The 21,794-nt window shown below is 38.0% G+C and overlaps 1 protein-coding gene across 1 annotated transcript in view; it reads left to right on the top strand.

Moving 5' to 3' along the window:
• The window catches only part of LOC113538688 (peroxidasin), a 55,474-nt gene that overhangs the window by 27,889 nt on the left and 5,791 nt on the right, over nt 1-21,794 (top strand). Inside the window, exons 8-19 of the mRNA XM_026933958.3 lie at nt 449-566; nt 700-869; nt 2,618-2,890; nt 3,246-3,362; nt 7,910-8,068; nt 11,465-11,577; nt 11,679-11,835; nt 12,795-12,903; nt 17,003-17,160; nt 17,927-19,430; nt 19,527-19,661; nt 20,797-21,005. Of these exons, the coding sequence (XP_026789759.3) occupies nt 449-566; nt 700-869; nt 2,618-2,890; nt 3,246-3,362; nt 7,910-8,068; nt 11,465-11,577; nt 11,679-11,835; nt 12,795-12,903; nt 17,003-17,160; nt 17,927-19,430; nt 19,527-19,661; nt 20,797-21,005 (3,222 nt within the window). The remainder of the gene's footprint in view (nt 1-448; nt 567-699; nt 870-2,617; nt 2,891-3,245; nt 3,363-7,909; nt 8,069-11,464; nt 11,578-11,678; nt 11,836-12,794; nt 12,904-17,002; nt 17,161-17,926; nt 19,431-19,526; nt 19,662-20,796; nt 21,006-21,794) is intronic.

The following is a 21,794-nucleotide window of genomic DNA, read 5'->3' on the forward strand; positions in this document are numbered from 1 at the left end:
TGTAGAAATAGTCTGATAATGCTTTGGATAGGGTTATATAATGTGTAAAACCTCTCCAGTTGGCATAATTAATGTGAAATGTAATAATGGGATACTAAAAAACTCTCTTTCATTCATAGATATGCTAAAATGAACAGAAGCCATGCCTTTGGCAGCTTATTCTGCCATCCATCCAGCAGTTTTAGTGCAACTCGTGATGGCTGTAAAGGCACAGGCTTTCTCGGCATGTGTGCAGTTTCCACTGGTCTGGTATTGTGCCGAGACATTATAGTCCCCCACTTAGACATCCAACTTTCATGACATCATCATGTACAAGTCAGCCTTCTGCAAAGTCCAGTTCTGTTTGTAGCATGCTAATCCACCTCTATTAACATTATTCTGTCCTGTCTTTTTCTTTTCTTACACCAATCCTACCCCTCCCCACCATTCCTCTACCCCACTTCTACAGAGGTTCCTCGGATCACATCTGAACCACAGGATGTGGATGTGACCTCAGGGAACACTGTGTACTTCACGTGCAGGGCGGAGGGCAATCCCAAACCCCAGATCATCTGGCTGAGAAATAAGTGAGAGCAACTTTTAATCTAAGAAAAACAAAGAATACATTACTGCTGTTTTTTTCAGTTTGTACACATTGCACGTTGTTTACAGAGCTAATATTTTGTGTTTTGAATTATTAAACTCCATTTGTTTTTACAGCAACGCCCTTAACATGCAAGATGACACGCGTTTGAATCTTCTGGAAGACGGCACCCTGATGATTCAGGACACAAGGGAAACTGACCAGGGCGTGTATCAGTGTATGGCCAAAAATGTCGCCGGCGAGGTCAAAACTGGAGAGGTCACCTTGCGCTACTTTGGCGCACCATGTAAGCCTCACACCTTCGTTTGACAGTCCCGGGAACAAACCCTGAAGCTTAGTGAGAAACTACTGTTTCTCTCTTTCTTTCTCAATAACTCTGCTTCCAGTTTAGATGCTGAAATCTTTTTCTATAAAACATGGGCATCACTGTAATGTTTTATTTTCACCCCATTTACAGTATCAGTTAAAGGTTTGGACTCATCTTCTCATACAAGGGTGTTCTTTATTTTAATGTTTCCCACATTTTAGTTAATACTGAAGACCTGTTATTAAATGACACACACTGACCAAAAAATCTCATATTTTAGTTTCTTCACAATAACCTTGATGAGAGCTTTGCGCACACTTTGCATTCTTGCACAGTTGTTGGTGGATTATGATGGGATAAAAGCGTGAGCATGTTTCTCCCCTTTTCTGGTGCAATTTTTTTTGGAACAAATACATCAGGCATTTTAATATTCAAAACAAAATTTATTTCTAAGTTCTAAATTAAAAACTACCTTTTGAGTGGCATTAAAAAAAATCTGTTTTGGATTCACACATTATACATCATTTCAGTAACTTATATGTGCCATTTGCAAGAAAAGTTTGTGAATGATAGGTGGATAAACACATTCTGCCTAAATTAATTGGACACAAACAGTTGTACTTTTCATGTCTTTAGTGGACACAATCTATCATTCACAATCTAGGCTGGAAAAAAGTATATGCACCCTTGTATTTAATAGCTGGTATAACCTCTTATTAATAATAACCTTCTGTATCTGCTGATCAGACTAGCACACTAAATTTGATTAGTAATTAATTCCTGGTAATAACAAAAGGGTTCACAAAGATTGGTCAAAGTGTAAAATTTGCAGAGGCTTTGCATTATTGTGAAACAGTAGCACTGAAAATCTAATCAGAAAATCTGTGTTAGTATTAAACATAACAAGTGTTACAGCATCATAAAATATAAGAGGCTATCATGTTCCAAAATGCAGGCCACGCAACACCGTTTTACTAAGAGAATGGTCTGGGCATGTGCTAAATACTGTAGCAGATCCCATAAGCATATGAAAAAGTGAATTGTAGTTCAGTGACTCTAGTTGTCTAAACATGAACCAGCTCGGCTTCTGTATCAGATCCTCTGTTACGATTTATCTGTTACGATATGATCACATGCATCATCAGCTCATCAGACCAGAGACTCAGTACAGGGCTGGAGACATTAGGCTAAAAAGGTGCGAGATTTTACAGAGGTCTGATTAGCAATCTGATGACGTGGCTTGTTTTACAAAAAGCCAATGATGGGAACAGTGTAAAGATGAATTGTCAGAGAAGTATGCATCAAATTCAAAACAGATGCGCCTCATCTGTTCAGAGTCCATGGTGCTAGTCAAAAGTGGTAATGTGAGGCGCCAGTGTGAAGGGGAAAAAAAAACATTTTGAATTGTCTTATTTATAGCTATCAACTAGTAATTAGAAGTTAAGCATTAAAGTTAAAGCCATTCAAAGATGTTAGATGTGGAATTAATATTTTTTTTGAAAACAAATTTTTATGGTCTCCCAAGCAAGTTTTGAGAGAGTTTAAGATCGTGAAAAAGATGCATTCAATAACATGTGTCCAGACTTGTTACAGTCATGACCTAGTATGGTAGTTCATAATTCATGTGAAAAGTCCATTGTTCTTCCTATTATTGGTTATCAGGTAATCATTCTTCCAGCACTGGGAAGACTGAATGGTGTTTTTGTCTGCTGTGGGATCCTCTATAGCTCGCCCTAGTTTCGTGATCCAGCCTCAGAACACAGAGGTGCTGGTGGGAGAGAGTGTGACTCTGGAGTGCAGTGCCACAGGGCAGCCTCATCCCCGGGTCACATGGACAAGAGGAGACCGCAGCGCTCTACCCAACAATCCTCGCATCAGCATCACACCCTCGGGAGGGCTTTATATCCAGAACGTCAACCAGGGTGATGGAGGCCAGTACACCTGCTACGCCAGCAATGATATGGACACCATCCACGCCACTGCCTACATCATAGTGCAGGGTAAGAAAGAAGAAAAGAAACGTTTTAAAAATAGTGCACAAACACTGTTAAAAAAAAAAAGATTAATAAATAAAAATAAATAAATAAAATAAAGAGCATATTGCAGGAAAGTGTTCTTTAATCAAGAAAGGTTTTTAATTTTTAATATTTTTTAATAACGAGTAATTAGACTTTCTTTGTTAAAGTTTCTCTGAAGTCCCATGCATCAGTGGAAACATATATGACAACAAGATAAAAGAAAACAGCAAAGAGCCAAGGTTCAGTTCTGTTTATTCTCACACTTCTAAAACTAATGCAGCCTCGCTCTAACTATAAATCAGTCGCACCTCTTTGTATGTGTTTGTTTCTCCTGCAGCTGTTCCTCAGTTCACAGTGACGCCACAGGACCAGTCGGTGTTAGAAGGTCATACAGTGGATTTCCCCTGTGACGCTACAGGCTATCCTCAGCCCCTCATAACCTGGACACGCAGCGGTGAGATGATTTAATGGACCTACATACTGTATCCATTAATCACAATTAAACCTGCGCATATATATATATATATAAAATGTGTGTGGATAGATAGATAGATGGACATTTTTCTTTTACATTTTTTAAGGTAATTTGCTCTGAAATCTGTTTTTCATATTTATAATACCATTTTTTACACTAGCAACTAGTAAATCGAGTCTAAATCTAAAAATAACCCCTGGAATATAATACTTCTATACTAATTTACAATGTGAGAATATCATTATCATAAATATCAGAATAAGCCAGTGAACTTTGTGGAAGCCTTGAACTGCAAGTTTTTTTTTTTCAGTTGCTGTCATTATTTGGACTAAGTAAGTTACGGTAATCACACTCGGTAATCATGTGGCTGAACGAAAGCCCATTTGCTTCAGCTCTCTTGCGCAAAAAAATAAACGCTTTTACTGGCTTTGAAGATGAAATTTGTGCTTCAAAGGAGAATAAATGAAAAAGCACCGTCCATTATAAATGATAACACTTTCATGAGTTCCTGTTTGTGTTGTTCTTTAGTGCCAGATCTGCATAGGGTCATAATATTTCAATTATAATCTTTATCAATAGGCAAGGCTTTATTACTTGTTTGTGGAAGTCTTGTCATTAACATTGTTTTTAGTGTGCGGTCATGTTGGCCGTTACAGAGAAGAGAAGATCGAGATCAGGAGAGAGCAGATCAGCATGTCCTTTGTGATTGCATGTTATTATAAAGGAATAAACAGAGCAAAATCATTAGCTATGATACAGTAACATGTATTATTCATCATTAAATGATTGGTTGATTGGTTGATTACAACCTTTAACACCATTATGATTATTCATAAAATCATCATCTGTCCATTATACGTGAGCAATTAGATGACCAGGGTGATGAAGAGCAAAACAGGTTCAAACCAGAGCCATTGGTATCTGTACTTTAGGATTATGTGTTTGGGTTTACTGAGCAAGATGTTATTGAAAAAGTAGCCATGTGTTATAAAGGCCTTGAAGCACTCACCATCCTTATCATCTTATTAGCCTCATAGTAGAACAACAAGATGAGTGCACAAGTTTTAAGTAAACATGTTAATTAATACAAAGGTCAGTCACAAGCTGACCCCAAACACAGATCCATCAGTCTCCCTATCTGCTTTTTTTTTCTTTTTGGATCAATCTATGGTGTAGGATAGAGTAAAAACTGAGTCATAATTACTTAATTTTTTTTATTGCAATAGGTATTGTTGGTATTCTGTATCCTCACACGTTTTCTAAACTTTATAATTATGTCATAAAGCTAAGCAGGCAGACACGATTAGCTACTAAACAAAATATTCAGTCTCCCTGCACCTTTTTTCTCTTAGCAAATGTATATATATTTCTGTATATAGTTCTTGTAATGCTGCTGCTTCCAGAGGAATCCTGTACACTCGGTGTCCCTGCTCTGTGAGTGTGCTGAGTTGTTGTTGCCCCTAGAAGCTTCCATTTCACAGTAATAGCACTTAGAGTTGACCGGGACAGATCTAGCAGAGCAGAAATTTCATGAACTGACTTGTGGCAAAGCATCCTATAACATTGCCACGTTTAAAGTCCCTGAGCTCCCCGGCACAACCCATTCTACTGCCAGTGTTTGTCTCTGGAGTCTACTGCATGGCTTTAATTTTATGCTTCATTTTATGCACCTGTTAAGAATGGGTGTGACTGAAACACCTGCTCTTGTCATCTCTTTGATACAAGTTAATCTTGGTCTCATCTGTCCACATGACCTTTTGTCCAGAACTCTGCAGGCTCTTTTAAGTACTTTTTAGCAAACTATCCTGGCCATCCTGCTTTTGTGGCTAACTAGTGGTTTGCATCTTGCAGTGTAACGTCTGCTTTTCTGTTCATGAAGCCTTCTGCAGTCAGTAGTCTTTGACAAATCCACACCTGCTTCCTGAATGGGGATTTGTCTTCATTATGGTCAGAATTCTCCTGTCATCAGATGGGGAGGTCTTCCTTGGCCTACCAGTCCCTTTATGGTTACTGAGCTCACCAGTTCTCTTTTTCTTCTTAAAGAAGAGGGGATGATATGAATAAAAAGTGCTGTAATTTCTATATGATAAAACCTAAATATAGATATACAAAATACCCTTTTTTAAAATCTGAGGATGTTCACTTCAACCACATGTTTGTTCTCAATTGTACAAATTTAGTACAAATTTAACACTCTGTAGTACAGAGGCAAATAAAAAAGTATGCCTTTGTCCCAAACATTATGGAGAGCACAGTGTATATATAGTTTACTAATAGTTTACTAAGAAATTCTTTAGGCTGTTTTCATTTCTGCCACAGCAGGAAACTGCTGCGGTAAACACAATGGGAAATGTGAGAATAGACGTGTTTAGAAGACATTATACATGACATTTAATACCAATATATCTATTGCTGCATGTTGTGGAAATCAGAAACACTTCAATAATAATAATAATAATAATAATAATAATAATAATATGCTGCTGTTGTTATGCAGTAAAAATGTGTACATGTCTATGTTTATGTTGCAGGTTTTTCCCGTCTATCAAGTAACCTGATTGGCCTATTTTCTCTTGACGAGCTCTGAATGGCTCTCTCTATATATGTGTTCTGAGATATTGCATGTACAGTCAGTGCAAGTTAATCTGTACAGTTTTAGAAAAATGTGTGAAAATCTTTATTGACAACATTCTTTAAATATTATGACCCTGTGCAGATCTGACTAAAGAACAACACGTACAGAAAATCACAAAAGTATTATCACTATCTTTTATGGACTGTGCTTTGTTCATTCATTCACCTTGAATATTTGACACGTGGGAGGGTTGGGTTAGACCCTTTCTATTTGTATTCATTTGTATGGCTTTTAAATAGTATAGTATCTTTTTTTATTATTTATTTTTGTATGCAGTAAAACAAACCCATTAAAACATTGAACACTTAAAAAATGCATTTAGTATTTAGATTTTAATTTAGTGGAGTGTGCACTTGTGTCCCAGATAAAAAATTTCAGACAGCAAGGCAAAGCAAAAACCATGTGTGCAAAACCGAGTGATAAAGAGTGATCATTACTGAAACATCACTAAATATCTTATCGGCTTGATTCTGATTACTGTCTCTGTGGGGTTTGACATGTTCTCCCCATGTCAGTGTGGATTTCCTCTGGGTGCTTACCAGGATAGATTCCGGATCCACTATCATGCTGACCTGGATAAAGCATTTGCTGAAGATAAATGAGTGAATAAAAGAATGAATGTTAATCTTACATATCACTCCTTCACAGTCACATATGAATCTCTTGGGACAAAACGAAGGTCAAGTTCATTAACACGAGCGCCTATCTGGTGCTCATGCAGTGCTGCGTGACATCCACTACGTTCTAGTGGCATGCCACTGCGTGACATTTACTATGTTCATCCACTCATATTTAGGAGCCTAACTGCTTTATAGAAACAATAAGTTTGTCAGTACATATAGCAGACAGATGCAAACAATAGATAATTGATAATAGATAACGGAAAGGGCGAAACTAAGAAGTTTTGAAAAGATTTTACTATTCTGATTTTTTTTTTCTGCTGCCAATTTTCCTCTTCAGAAATGCAAATTTTCCAAGTGACACTCAAATCTTTTGTGTAAAAAGGGCAAATCTAAAAAGGGTCTAATGGTCTAAGCATGTTACATAGCCTAACAGTTAGAGTACTATCTTCTGTTCATTCTAGTGTTATTCGTATGTCACCTACTGTCCATTAGGAGCTCTTGAATGAACATGTTTTGTGTAGCTTAGAGCTTTGCATCAATAACTCATTCTTTGCTGTTTTATTTCTTTCTGGACAGTAATTCATAATAACGTGGGAAAAACACTGCTACACAATGCATGTTTCAGTTGAAAATGATCTGTTACGTTGTACAGATTTAATCTAGATTAATACACATTTTGCCTATAAATACAATCATCTTAATTTCATTTAATGTCCTGTGATGCTCAATTTAACCATCTTCTTTCCGAAAAGTACCATGTTAATAGGCTGTTATAGGCAAAGCTCGTAACTACGAATACATGGTTATGGATGAATTAAATAATCAAAACTTATGACTTTGATTTTTATATTAGGTAATTAAAATGTACATGTTGGAATTTGTTGTGCTGACATTTTTATAATCTATCCTAAAGTGATCTTAGCATTTATTCTGTGTTACTGTATAAATACCCCAAATTACTATTATAGAATATCATGTTAATTAAAGCATATTACAAAACATTCATCATATTTGTGTCAACTGAATTGCACTAAAGTAATGTCTGGCTTACTGATTATCTGAGAAACAGCATAAATAATAAAAAAAAAAAAATTAGAAAATTTCACACTGATTTAGTAAGTTGAAATAACGAGACACTAAGTCAAACTAACAACTAAGTTAGACAAAATCATGACTTAGTAAGTCGAAATAGTGACATAGCTTGCAGTTCAGGGCTTCTGTAATGCTTAAACTTAAGCTCATGAAAAATGTCCTTCTTGAAATCCCAGGCAGTCCTCTCCAGGTTGATGGGCGCCATGTTGTCCTGTCCGCTGGCACACTGCGTATTTCTCGAGTGGCCCCTCATGACCAGGGCCAGTATGAGTGCCAGGCTGTCAACGCTGTTGGCTCTGTTATAGCAGCTGTGCAACTTAACATCCAACAAAGAGGTATGATTTCTATCAGCATCTTGATAGACTACACACGTATGTGTATTAAATTTGTTTTTCACTGAAAGTCTATTCAAGAAAAGTGTCAATTTGTACTTAGGCAACCATTATATCAAATGCTACTATTCCCACTTATTAGCGGTGACCAAAGACCATAGATGATGTACAGCGTGTTATCATTGTGAGTCTACAGAAGGAAAAGGGGAGAAACACCATTTTGAAGCCATGAATTTTTAAACAAAGCAAACACCCACTTGCAGTGAAAACACTTTTTTTCCAGTCCAGCAAAACAAATATTTACTATTATGCATTGAATAATAGATTCCTAATTACTAAAAAAAAAAAAAAAAAAAAAAAAAAAGACTAAATGAATATATGGGGCGAGTGAGTCATGGCTGCACTCGCGGTCTTACTCTAAACTTGCCAGTGGTGCATTGCACACAGACCATATTAAGACCAATTTTCACCAACAAGTGGCGTAAGAATCACTATCAGCAAAGGACCAGAAACATTTCCATGACTAATTATTAATCAGCTAATATTTCTAAAATTGCTGTTGTCCAGTGGTGAGTGTTACCTTTACACTTTGGAATATGATTAAAGTTTTATTCTTAATAGCAATATAGGCAATAGAGATGTTTGTGTAATTTGTTAATTCCCTACTATATATATATATATATATATATATATATATATATTTAGTTAGTTAGTTAGTTAGTTCGTTTCTTACAAATTTGGTGTGTGGAACAGTTGTGAGACAGAATCGGGATTTCTCAATTGTAAGTCAAAAAATCATGATTTGTGCTTAATCAAGAATTGTGAAGCCCTGTCATTATATACATATTCATATATTAATAATTATTTCAGCTAGTACACACAGCACACAACATGGTCCGTCTGCAGTTTCCTGAAGGAAATCTGCAGTATTTTTTCAATCTTGTGTACCGGACATGTGATTTTAGTGTAGCTGTCTATTACAGTTTATAATTTTTACAGTTGTACAGTATTTGTTATATAGTTGCACATTTTAAAAGCTTATCAGAATTCAACAGCTGTCCTGATGCTTCTGTTGTAAGTGTGTTTTGAGTCAATAGATTTTCCTTTCTCTTCTGAGAACAGATGTTAAAGATGTTAAAATCATTGTATATGGTAAACACTAAGACAATAAAGAAGCAGTGATTAGAGATGAGGTTGAAAACACTAGACTGTTCCTTTAAGGTGGAATTCTGCGTTTTCATTCTGCACTCTTTCCTTTATATTTCCTTGTGGATTAAAGAGAACACAACTTTTAGATACAGCTCCAAACAGTGGATGCTTCTCTCCCAGGCCTGGTTTTCTCTTTTGTAATCCTCAACATAATGTTTTTTTTTTTTTAATCATTTCCATAGTTCAGTGATGTACAGTACATGTTTATTTTGGTGTGACTAACTGCACAGATACTGTGTACTGATTTTCCTGCAAGGCTACATAAACAATAAGATAGAAGGAGACCAGATTCTGTATGATCCGATTTGCCAAGACTGTCGTAAAGAGGGGATTCCCACCCATTTATTTTTTTACTGCCTGAGTTTCATGACTTGTGAATTCACAAGTTAAAATCTAAGTTGATGGTGCACAATATTTAATGGTAACAGCAAAGATATATATGCAGTGTGTGAAGAAGAGTTTAAGTAAAGAAAATGTATAAGATTGACCAAAAAAAATTAGTCATACCAACATGTTAGCAATGTAAGCGAATATGAATAAATTATTTAGAATGATAATTTACACAGATAATGTGCTCTAAATGTATACAAATACAAATGCAAATAGGAGGTAATTTTTTCCACAGGACTTCTGATTGTGACTAGAGGTTTTACGTCGGGCCTGGGATCCCGCAGGAGGCAACAAAAATGTCATGTGAACGGGGGGATTTATTTTTCATGCGGGCCTGAGTGAGCAGTTAGATATGATGCTCACGGGACAAACAAAGACCATGTGGAGCACTGTGCAGTGCATTTACAGCATCCTTAGTAACTGCCTGGTCATAGTGATTTAAATTAAGCTATGTGTTTCTTTATATTTTAGGAACTAGAGCCCACTAAATTCCTAAATATCATAGGCAGATGCAAACAAAAATAATATCCGGGTGACTAGGAGGCACACACGCGCACACACACACAGCACATTGAAGCTAACTCCTCACTTACAAGGTTCTAGTTTAATAGTATTCCTAGTCTCTGATGTATTTGCACTAGCATGAGGATATATTTCTGATGGAGATTTCAAACACTGCTGTAAGTCACTTTGGACAATCTGTTAAATTCTGCAAAAGTAAATACAGTCTGCATAGTTTATTGTTTTGCCTGTTCTAATCATTTTAAAAAAGCAAATCTAATTAGGGCAGAAAAGACAGCCAACAGTGCAATGCAGGGCTGCTTCAAACTGGCATTTGAAAACTTTCATCTAAATCGTAATCAAGGTTTTGACCAGTTCCCATGCAAATATTACATAAAGGGGTGGCAAGGACAAAAAACAGAATTCCGTTTTAAACCATGACCCGTGTAATAGCCAGGTTGTTAGACATGACGTCAGGGTTTCATTTACAGAACAGACAGTTAAATATTTCGTGAGCTTTATGTGCTTATTTCTGTGAAATCCTAATTTTAACACTTTCTAAGCAGCCAGAGATTCTGGAGGGTTTAAAGGCTAAGACAGAGCAAGGAAGGCTGGGAGTCGACCCCTCGAGCTCATTTGTCATTTACATACAAAGGAGGGCGGCAATTACCGCAACAATGCCCCCGTAAAATCTCAATGACAGACATGTGGCAGGAGCTCTGTGTGAGTCTTAAACCAGCTTTTAAGTGAAATTACAGGCTTACGGGACAATCCAGGAAAGCACATGGCTTTGTAATTCCCACATGACAAGATGTTTCCCATATAGTAACGGTTGTTAACACAAACATCAAAGTGTGGCTGCGTAATGCCCGCCTTCATAAACATGTGAGTCTGGGCAGAGTTTCCGCCCCCTTGGGGTTTCCACTATGCAGGTTGGAAGTGGTAGGAAAAGTGGTTAAGGAAGAAGGAAGCCCACAGGCTTTTGTGCTCTGTTTCTGTTGTATTGCAGTAGCCAAGAAAGGAAGACTTCTAGAGAGTGATGAACTGAGAATTCTCAGTTCTCATCATTTTTATTCAGAAGTGTTTGTGTCTTAGTTGCAGTTCAAAAGTTTTATTTGTTCTATAATAATAACATGAAAATACATAATGCTAAGATTGCACAATTGTTTGTAACCCACAGTCATGTGTGATAATGAGCTTTGTTCACATTGTGTGCCTTTTTAAATCGGTTTGTTGCATATGATTCACTGTGGACGCCTTACGAACTGTAATCATTAACACATGTTTTTAAATCATCAGTAACGCCTGTTTTCACAAATGCTCCAAGGGACATGACTGTGGAGTCTGGAAATGATGTCCAGATTCCATGCAGCGCTCATGGAGAGCCCACGCCTGTCATCACCTGGAACAAGGTGAGCCCTGATCCCTGATCCTGTCGCTTGCATGTTTTTGACCAAACCTCTTTCCTTTCATCTTGTTCTCTTTCTCATTGTTTTCTCTCTGTAATGTGCAGGATGGTGTTCAGGTGACAGAGAGTGGGAAGTTTCACATCAACCCTGATGGTTATCTGGAGGTGAAAGATGTGGGTCTTGCTGATGGGGGGCGTTACGAGTGTGTGGCTCGTAACTCCATTGGACACTCATTGGTTAGCATGGTGCTAACTGTGCAAGGTATGAAAAGAGCCAAATGTGTTTTTCTGATTTCTATGGACTGGACACTCTTTCTTCAGTTTTCCTTTCAGTGATATTTTATTAGCTTGGTGGAACCATATTTATCTATTTATCTATCATATTTAGCTCTCTAGAATCATTCCTTAAGTAAGGAAAATAAAATATGATTGGGCATGCTGTTATAGGAAAACACCAGGGTGGTGTGATTTTTAAAAGAACAATACGTCATAATTTTTATTTGTTTATAGTTACACGTAATGTTGTGGAACGTCCATGGCACATTTACTTCCTGGTATCACTTAAGTTATAGCAGCCATAAAAATTGAACTGGCAACTCCTCACAGACAACTCACAAAATCTACAAGTACACATATTGTTAAATGTGTTTATGTAGAGAAGCCACCATACAAGTCCCTGTAAGTGAGTTGTTACTATAGAAACGATAACATATTAGAATGAGCGTCTGAATATAAACCTGTGATTTGCCTTGCACCCAACACTACTGTCAGAGCTGCTCTTACAGAAAACCAGTCAGATTCGAGAATTCAACAGCTCTGTGGTAGAAAGTGATATATTTCAAATAATATCAGAAATGTTATTCTCAGACAAAATCAGCCTTGAGTGTTAACACATTATATTGCTATTATCTAAACCGCTCTTGGAAGAACTTCTGCCTTTAGGCAGGTGCTATTATAAATCTGTTTTGTGCTAGATATTTTTCAGGCTATAGCTCATGTAGTATTAATCATTCATACAAAATAAAAGCATTTAGTATATCAAACACTTGAAGAACCTCTTCGTCTGGTAATAATGCTCTGAAAAACAGCAGGGTAGTCTAGACAACAGTTTTCTTTCTGGCTCACCTGTCAGAGAGTAGTTTTCTCCTGCGGATCCTTGTCTCCCCCAGTCTCACCGCACATTTCGTGTGGCCCCATAATCTTTTCCTTTTTCTTCTTCAGTACCACACATAAGCAGAGAGGGAGATCCGTTTGTCTCGACGTCTCTCGAGGAGGCCATCCGCACCATAGACAGCGCCATAGATTCCACCAGGAGGACCCTTTTTGACGGGTGAGCACGGCATTATTACTGATATCTCGTCATTTAGGCATATGAAAACACTTCTTCTACTCAGCTGTTGGGTTGCACATGCTGTGCGGCAAAAAGCGGTGCCAGCCTGTACAGGAACATGCGCAGTGTTTTTGTGTCTAAGGAAATGACCGCCGAAGGTTTGTTTAAGTCATTTAGTCCACTGTGTTGAAGAAATAGCTGCCAAAGTAACTGCCAAAGAAATATAAACAGCACGAACACATCAGGAACACAAGTTGTACAGTATAAATCAGGAAGTATCAAGCAGATGTATCAAGGGACAGACCTTGGCCAGAAAGACAGATTAGATTTAGTTTAGTCACCATTGTATAAACCTCAGGCTTCCAAAGGATACGAAATGATTCTTAAGACAAAGATTGAATCTTTTTTGATGATAAGACTGCATCTTCTTTGATAATAATAAATTATGATTTTGATTGTGATTAAGGCAATGATTCAGTATTTAACAGTAACACTGAATCTGCTGTGATGTGATACTATTTAATAGCCTCTGATCAAAGTATGTGACCAACCTGGTTCAGAATCCGGGGTAGGCCTTCCATTAATTCGCAGGTAAAGACTATTTTAAGTATCAGAGTTACAGGCAAATCACCTTGCTAGCCTATTTACACAAATCTGAATTATTTTTACACCCATGGGCTGTCTATTTTTACACCCTTTTTTCCTAATCTATTTATAATCAATAATAATCTATTTATAATCATTTATAATCAATAATAATTGATAGTCGCCTCAATTCATTTGTCGCTGCTTTTTAAATAAATGCATCAAGCCAAGTCCAGTCGTTACACCCTTAATTGTGACTGTGATGTTAAGTATTTGCGGCTGAAGCTTGCAGAGTCAATCAGTTACTGTGAGGATGTGAGTATTGGAATTGGATCAGCTGATACTCAGGGCTTTGCCATCAGCATCATATCAAAAATGGCATGACATATAGGTGCATCAATACACTGCAATAAGAAATAGTGTAATGTGGAGTCGTATAAAATGACAGTAATGGAGTTTCTCACACCATGAAACTTTTACAGTTCTTTCAGGAGACATTCATATGCCATAAGTGAGGTTGAGATTTGGTGCATCTCATGGTCAAGATATTCGGTTTCTGTGTGGATGAAAGAAGCTGCCTGGATCTTTGCCAAAGCACCCACTACTAATTACTTCATGTCAATTATTTACTTAAGTGCTTTCATCTATTTGCTATGTAACTACTACATTATATGTATGGCCTGATTTAAAAAAAAAAAAAAAAAAAATTGATAACACGTATGTTTGGAGTACATTTGGACATCATCTAATGCTAGTGTTTTACAGAAGTACACTGCCAGTCGAACATATTTGAACACCCTGTATTTTAGCATTTCTGTTTGAATGACAATTTTAAACACTATAAAATTGGAAATCTAACAAAGGAATAGGTCGAGAAATGTTTATTATTAAATGTTCAGTGAATTATTTTAATCTAATTTGAAAAGGTCTAAATCTTTATCATGTTACTAAAGCACTTTATTCAGTTTGTTACAGTTAATAGTAGCATTGTCTGTGAGTTTCTTTATCTGTAGGCTTAATGAGTTTACTCTCCACGTGTGCACATTTAGCTTGCTTTATTTATTTGCTATTATGTATTGTTTTGTTGTGGTCTGGGACTAAGTACAGAATAACAATGCTATTACAAAAATAACACACGCCGGGAGGGTGATGGCACAACATTCAAGTGTATTATTTTTGTATAACAGCACGGTCTGGAGTGTGTTATTCCACTTATACCACAGCGATTTGTAACAATAATAATGTTTAATTTATTAACGAATGACATGTCCCGCAATCTAACGGTTTATGGTTATATTTAATGCTGTGGAACATCCGAGAGACAAGTTAGTTCCTGTTCTCACCTACATTATGGCTGCGATAAACAGTCATTCCCTCACCAGCCCCTCTCTCTCAATCCCTCTCAATCCCTCTCACTCTCTCAGCCTGTCATTTTACAGAGAAACCAGAAAGCATGCACACCTCTGTCCTGAAGACTTTCCTGTGTTGGGAAACTTTGATTGTTACAAAGTCTTTACAACTTAGACTCCTTCCACAAAGGTTAAATAAGTTTTCCAAAAAAAAGTCACTACATCAACTATTATCTATGTTTTACTTTGTTAAACATGTTTTTTTTAATCCATGTATTATTAGTGTCTGCATGTGAAGTGTCCACTGTATGAGCTGTTGCTATAGAAACAATAATGTATTAGAACCAGCTCATTAATATAAACCTGTCATTACAGTTAGAGGTGGAACTACAGTCCGAGCCGTGCTGTTATACAAAAGTAATGCACCCCTACTGACCAGTCAGATTCGAGACTTCAACCACACTGTGGTATAAACTGCAATAAAACAAAATCCAGGGGTTCAAAAACATTTGACTGGCAGTGTATCTTTTAAACATGTTTATAATTATAAACCACTAATTGCAAATCTTCAATTTAACAGTTTTAAAGTGTTAACAATATAAATTATTGAACATTATAGTACAAGGCAGTTGAATTCTCAGCTCACAAGGTGTGTGTAAATTTTCTGTAACAGCAGCTCTGACCGTAGTTCCGGATGTAAAATAAATAATATGTTTATATTAATGCTCTAGTTCTAGCGTTATCCTTCCAACAGTGACAGCTAATAATAGATTTTTTTTTTTTAAATGTGTTATTTAACAAAGAAAACGTGTAATCGTTGATGTGGTCAGTTTTACTGTTAGGAGATGTTTGTTTAACAATTGTGGAAGCACTTTCGAGAGTCAGCGCTTTGTAACATTCAGTAAGTTTCCAGACATGAGAGAGTCTGGTTTCTCAGGCACACAACTCGCTGCATGTTGTTTTTTTTTTTGGTCTCATTAACTTTAAGACAGAGAATACAGCTGAGTCTGGTGAGGGAACAACTGTTTATAGCTGCTATAACTTAAGGAATAACAGGAAATAACTTATCTCATGGACATTCCATAACATTAAATGTAACTATAAACAGTTAAAAAGTATGTCATTTCATTCATTAATAAATTTAAAAATTTTAGTTATTGTCTGTTGTATAAAAATATTCCACTTGTATCCAGGATCACACTACTCCTGTGTGGATTACTTTTGTATAGCTTCGTAAGAATCTCTTTGCTGAATAGCAGCTCGACACGCCCTCATTCCCTTCAGCTCTGATTTAATAAAGCACAGGACTAGTGATAATTGTCCAGAGGTTTGGTATTCTCTACTTTCCTGGCTAAGGTCTCCGTCTGTTTTCCAGCTCTAGGGAGTTGACTCGTACAGTCTGACAGAAAAATTAACTGCTTAGTGCACTCACTGTGGACCATAAGGATGAGTAATTTTTTATTTATTTTTTTTATCATCACTGTTACACAGTTTTATCTGCTCATACAGTGGCTCCACTTATTTTTACAAGGCTAATAAGTGCAAAGGAAAGTGTAGTAATAATCCATCACTTGGCTGCGTGCGTGTAGGTGAATCTATTGCACAAAAAATGTGTACACATTTTAGACTGTATGCAGAGTTTTTTTTTTTTTTTTTTTTTTACAAAGTAGCACATTAATCGATTAATCAATATTAATCGGTGTGCTAAATATGAATGAATTCTCTGTCCTTTCCTACACCGAGCCATCCTCTCCTTAAACAGAGAAACTGGCTATTTTTTTTTTTTTTTTTTTTTTAAATGACAGGAGTAATGACAGGAGTGATTGCCAGGGAGCCTTCAGATCCATAAACTGATACTTAAATTGTATGGTTCCCTGAAATCTGGATTACTTTTGTATTTAGTCATTTGGCACACATTTTTTTATGCAACACAACCTATAATTGAGGTAAGATACAATTGAAAAAAACAGACAGGCAAGTGAGGGTTTTGCTTAAGGGCCTAACAGTGGCTGTCTGGCAGTCCTGATATTTGAACTATTAATCTTCCAGTCATTAGCTCAGACTCTTAGATCCATCACTGTCCATGTCCATCATACTGCTCCCATTTATAATGACATTTACGTTCATATTTAACATTTTAATGTCTGGATTTTTATTTCATACAGCTTGCCCCGCACTCCCGGTGAGCTGCTGGCGTTGTTCCGCTATCCACGCGACCCGTATACAGTGGGACAGGCCAGAGCCGGAGAGATCTTTGAGCAAACTCTTCTCCTCATTCAACGGCATGTCAACCAGGGCCTGATGGTGGACACTAATGGGACAGGTATCTCATAATACTAAAAATTTGACACTTTTGTGACCATGCTAAAAAGAATGTTTGGATATCAACATTTCAAGACCTTGGAATTATAAGGTTTGGGTATCTGGTGGTTATTTGATTTTATGGTTTCAAGCCATAAGGTTTTGATCCTTATATATATTCAGTGGCATCTAAATAACCAGTTTCTAATCCAAACAAGTCTAGATTTGTCTTCAAGTTTATCCATGACTATATGGCAAATCAAATGCTTAGTTGCATTTAAAGGAAAGGCAGCTCAGGGAGCCTTCCTGATATGAGGCTCATTGGGCATTGTGGCTCTTTGAATTGCCAAGATTAGACCATGCTGTTTTTACAGCTTATGACAACAGCCAAGATCTCATGGTCACACTGTGCTCTAACTGAGATGAGGCATTTTTGCTGATCAGCAAGCTGAGTAGCTGAAGCTTTTAGGACATCTTTTTTTTCCCCTATATATTAAATGCACTTCTGGTGGACGATCAGAGCAAAACAGCAAACAAAAGGGAAAAGTAAAGAAATCATATTGATAGTTAGGCTGATTAAAGGATTTATAGACCTGATTGACTGACTGATTTGCATCATTGTGGTTATATAGGTAGTATTACACAGATTAGAAGAGAGGTTGAATACACTGTGAGGGTTTACACTGATACATATACCATCAATCTGAAATCTGCTTTGTTTTTTTTCTACTATACTCACCTTCAAGGAACTTTGGTCTTTCTAAATGTTCACTCTAACCTTCTCTTAGCTTTCCGTTACAATGACCTGGTGTCACCACGCTTCTTGAACATGATCGCGAACCTGTCCGGCTGTACGGCTCACCGCCCCTTCAACAACTGCTCCGACATCTGCTTCCATCAGAAGTACCGCAGCCATGATGGCACATGCAACAACCTGCAGCACCCCATGTGGGGCGCCTCGCTCACCGCCTTCGAACGCTTGTTAAAGTCCGTCTATGATAACGGCTTCAACTTGCCACGTGGTGCCACAGAGAGACGCCACAATGGCTTTTTTCTGCCTCTGCCTCGCCTCGTCTCCACCACCATGATAGGCACAGAGACCATTACTCCTGACGAGCGATACACACACATTCTCATGCAATGGGGCCAGTTCCTGGATCATGACCTGGACTCCACCGTAGTAGCACTCAGTCAGTCACGTTTCTCTGATGGCCAGCTGTGTACATCAGTCTGCACCAATGACCCGCCCTGCTTCCCTGTCATGTTTCCACCCAATGATCCACGGCAACGACGGAACGATGCTCGTTGCATGTTCTTTGTGCGCTCAAGCCCAGTGTGTGGCAGTGGCATGACTTCACTGCTCATGAACTCAGTGTACCCTCGCGAGCAGATCAACCAACTTACGTCCTACATTGATGCTTCCAATGTGTACGGCAGCTCACGTCATGAAGCAGATGAGATACGAGACCTGGCCGGGCATCGGGGCATGCTGCGGCAGGGCATTGTACAGCGCACGGGAAAGCCGCTGCTGCCCTTTGCCAGCGGGCCACCCACAGAGTGCATGCGTGACGAGAACGAGAGCCCCATTCCATGCTTCCTGGCTGGGGATCACCGTGCCAATGAGCAGCTGGGCCTCACAGCCATGCACACGGTGTGGTTCCGCGAGCATAACCGTATCGCCAGAGAGCTGCTGCGCCTCAACCCACACTGGGATGGAGATACTATTTACCACGAGGCACGCAAGATCGTGGGCGCTCAGATGCAGCACATCACCTACAGTCACTGGCTGCCCAAAATACTAGGCGAAGCAGGCATGAAGATGATGGGCAATTACCGTGGCTACGACCCCAACGTCAACGCAGGAATCTTCAACGCCTTTGCCACGGCTGCATTCCGCTTTGGCCACACTCTTATCAATCCCATTTTGTACCGGTTAGATGAAAACTTCCAGCCCATCCTGCAGGGCCACATAGCTCTGCACAAGGCTTTCTTCTCTCCCTTCCGTATTGTAAATGAGGGAGGCATTGACCCCCTGCTACGTGGACTGTTTGCTGTGGCTGGAAAGATGCGAGTGACCACCCAGCTGCTCAACACCGAGCTGACAGAGCGCCTCTTCTCCATGGCCCATGCTGTGGCTTTGGACCTCGCTGCCATTAACATCCAAAGAGGACGTGACCATGGCATCCCTCCCTATAACGACTACAGAGTGTTCTGCAATCTCACCTCAGCGCAGACTTTTGATGACCTGAGAAATGAAATTCGCAGCCCCACTGTTCGGGAGAAGCTTCAAAGGTGCGTGCTAAATTCAGTCATGTAGCCTGTTAAATATCAATTTGTATTATTTTACTATTCATTAGCGCTGCTTTGTTGGGTTGTATGTGATCTCAGGCTCTATGGCACACCGCTGAATATCGATCTGTTCCCCGCTTTGATGGCTGAGGATCTTGTTCCTGGGAGCAGACTGGGGCCGACTCTCATGTGTCTACTGGCCACACAATTTAAGCGGCTAAGAGATGGTGACAGGTAACCTACATGTTTTACTTATTGATCTCACAACTTAAATGTGATGTTTGTAATTAATATGTTTAGCTCCTACATTTACTCAAAATGTACAGCGTTAGGGATATAAGTAAAACTATGAAAATATTATGGTATAGGTATATATCACAATATTTCTATTTAATTTCTGTATATTCATAGAGGATATTAAAAGACAGTCACAGTACCATGATAGTCTAAGCTGTAAACTTGATTGTATCATTTTCACCAGAAAAAGCAATATATCAATTTTATAAAAAGCAGGAATTTTCGATGGATTTATTGTGAGGTCATTATGTATACTTTATACCACAGTGCTGTTAAACACATGATTCTGAGTGATCAGAAGGTGTTGATTAATTTTCTTTAACAGCACAGCTTAGACAGTAGTTCACTACTCATTCTAATATGTTATTGTTTCAATAATAATGACTAGCACAGGGACTTGTATGGTGAATGCGCCTCAAATTAATTAAAAATTGATTAAATCAATTTTGGAAGGAGTCTCCAGTGTCAGCAATTAAAGCAACTGTAACAGTCAGAGGTAAAAGTTTTCCGACATGGGAAAGTGTTCAGGACAGAATTTTTACCAGTTTGTTGGTAACAAGTTGAAATCTACCTGCACAAAAGAGAAGAAAATGTGAGGCTGGTAAAGGATGTGAGGAAACTACTATTTATAGCTGTTGTTGTGAAAGTGAGGATGGGACCTAGCTTGTTTTGCAGATGATCCATAACATTAAGTGTAGTAATTATGAGGTAGTGTTCTTTAATTAATAAAAACTTGTAATTGTCAGCACATTGCTGAGATACAAGAGGATTAAAACACTTCAGGATGTGCTGTTGTTGGAAAATTATCAGTAACTCCTGTAACTAATCATCAGAAAACTAATCATCAGAAAACTTCAGTAACTCCACTTTGTGTCGGGCTGCATCACATCACCCCAACATTGATTATTGTCCTTTAATGGCCGTCAGGTTGAATTCCTAACATCATACACAGTTTCACTGTGATTTCCTTATCATGGTATAATGTTATAACTATATTTTATTACTCCATTACATATAAATACTTCTTAAAGTCACAAAGATATCATGTCTTTGTTCTATTTGTCTTTTTCAGGTTCTGGTATGAGAACCCTGGCGTGTTTAGCCCAGCTCAGTTGACTCAGCTGAAGCAGGCATCTCTCGCCCGGGTGCTGTGTGACAACGGCGACAACATTACCCGCATACAGTCTGACGTCTTCACCGTGGCAGAGTTCCCTCGTGGCTATGGAAACTGTGAGGATGTGCCCAAGATCGACCTGCGGATGTGGCAGGACTGCTGCGAAGGTATGTCCAAGGACAAGATTATAATCTTTATAAACTCTGTCTACACCGACACTGTTTATCTACATCTTTTCTCACATGAATAAACTTTCATTTTGCATGAGGTGTATAATCTTGTCTGTGATCGTCTCGTCTGCGTACAATGTTACATTCTGATTAGAATGACTCATGTTCTGTTGTTTACTTAAAATCCCTTTTGTTTTGAATATATAAAATTTTTTAAATGTGAACCGTTACAGATGGCTGTTTTAGGACCTGGACTGCTTAGACCAAACAGAGAAATATCACAGAGCGTAAATAGTGAGCCAAGAAAGAAAGTATTTACCAAATCATTCATGTGTTATTATCCAGTGAGGTATTTAACTGGTGCTGGAATCAGCTGAGTCATTATCTCAGGCTTAGGCAGTAATCATTTGCTTTCCTTTGAGTGAATGGACACAGAAGTATGCTCTTGTGGGTGTTATGAAAGTCAGCCAGATTGAGAAACATCTTTTATGTTTAATTAAGTTTAATTATATATGATTTGGAACGTGAACATCAAAAAAAATATATTAATTGGTATCTCTTTTGTGGAGCAATGGCTAGATCCTCTCTAAGGATTTCTTGTGGAATTTAAGATGAATAGTTGGGATTGATCTTTTTTCTAAGTCTGTCAGACTGTTAGAACAAAGATATCAGTTTTAGGACAGCCTTTCCTAGTGTTTAAGTCAAAATTTGGAATTGTTATGTTTACTGTTAATTTTCTGCAATCAGTTTGCTCATTTTTATGACTGGTGCCAATAATTCTGGAGG

Source organism: Pangasianodon hypophthalmus, chromosome 10 (assembly GCF_027358585.1).
Source record: "Pangasianodon hypophthalmus isolate fPanHyp1 chromosome 10, fPanHyp1.pri, whole genome shotgun sequence".
Classification (NCBI taxonomy): domain Eukaryota; kingdom Metazoa; phylum Chordata; class Actinopteri; order Siluriformes; family Pangasiidae; genus Pangasianodon; species Pangasianodon hypophthalmus.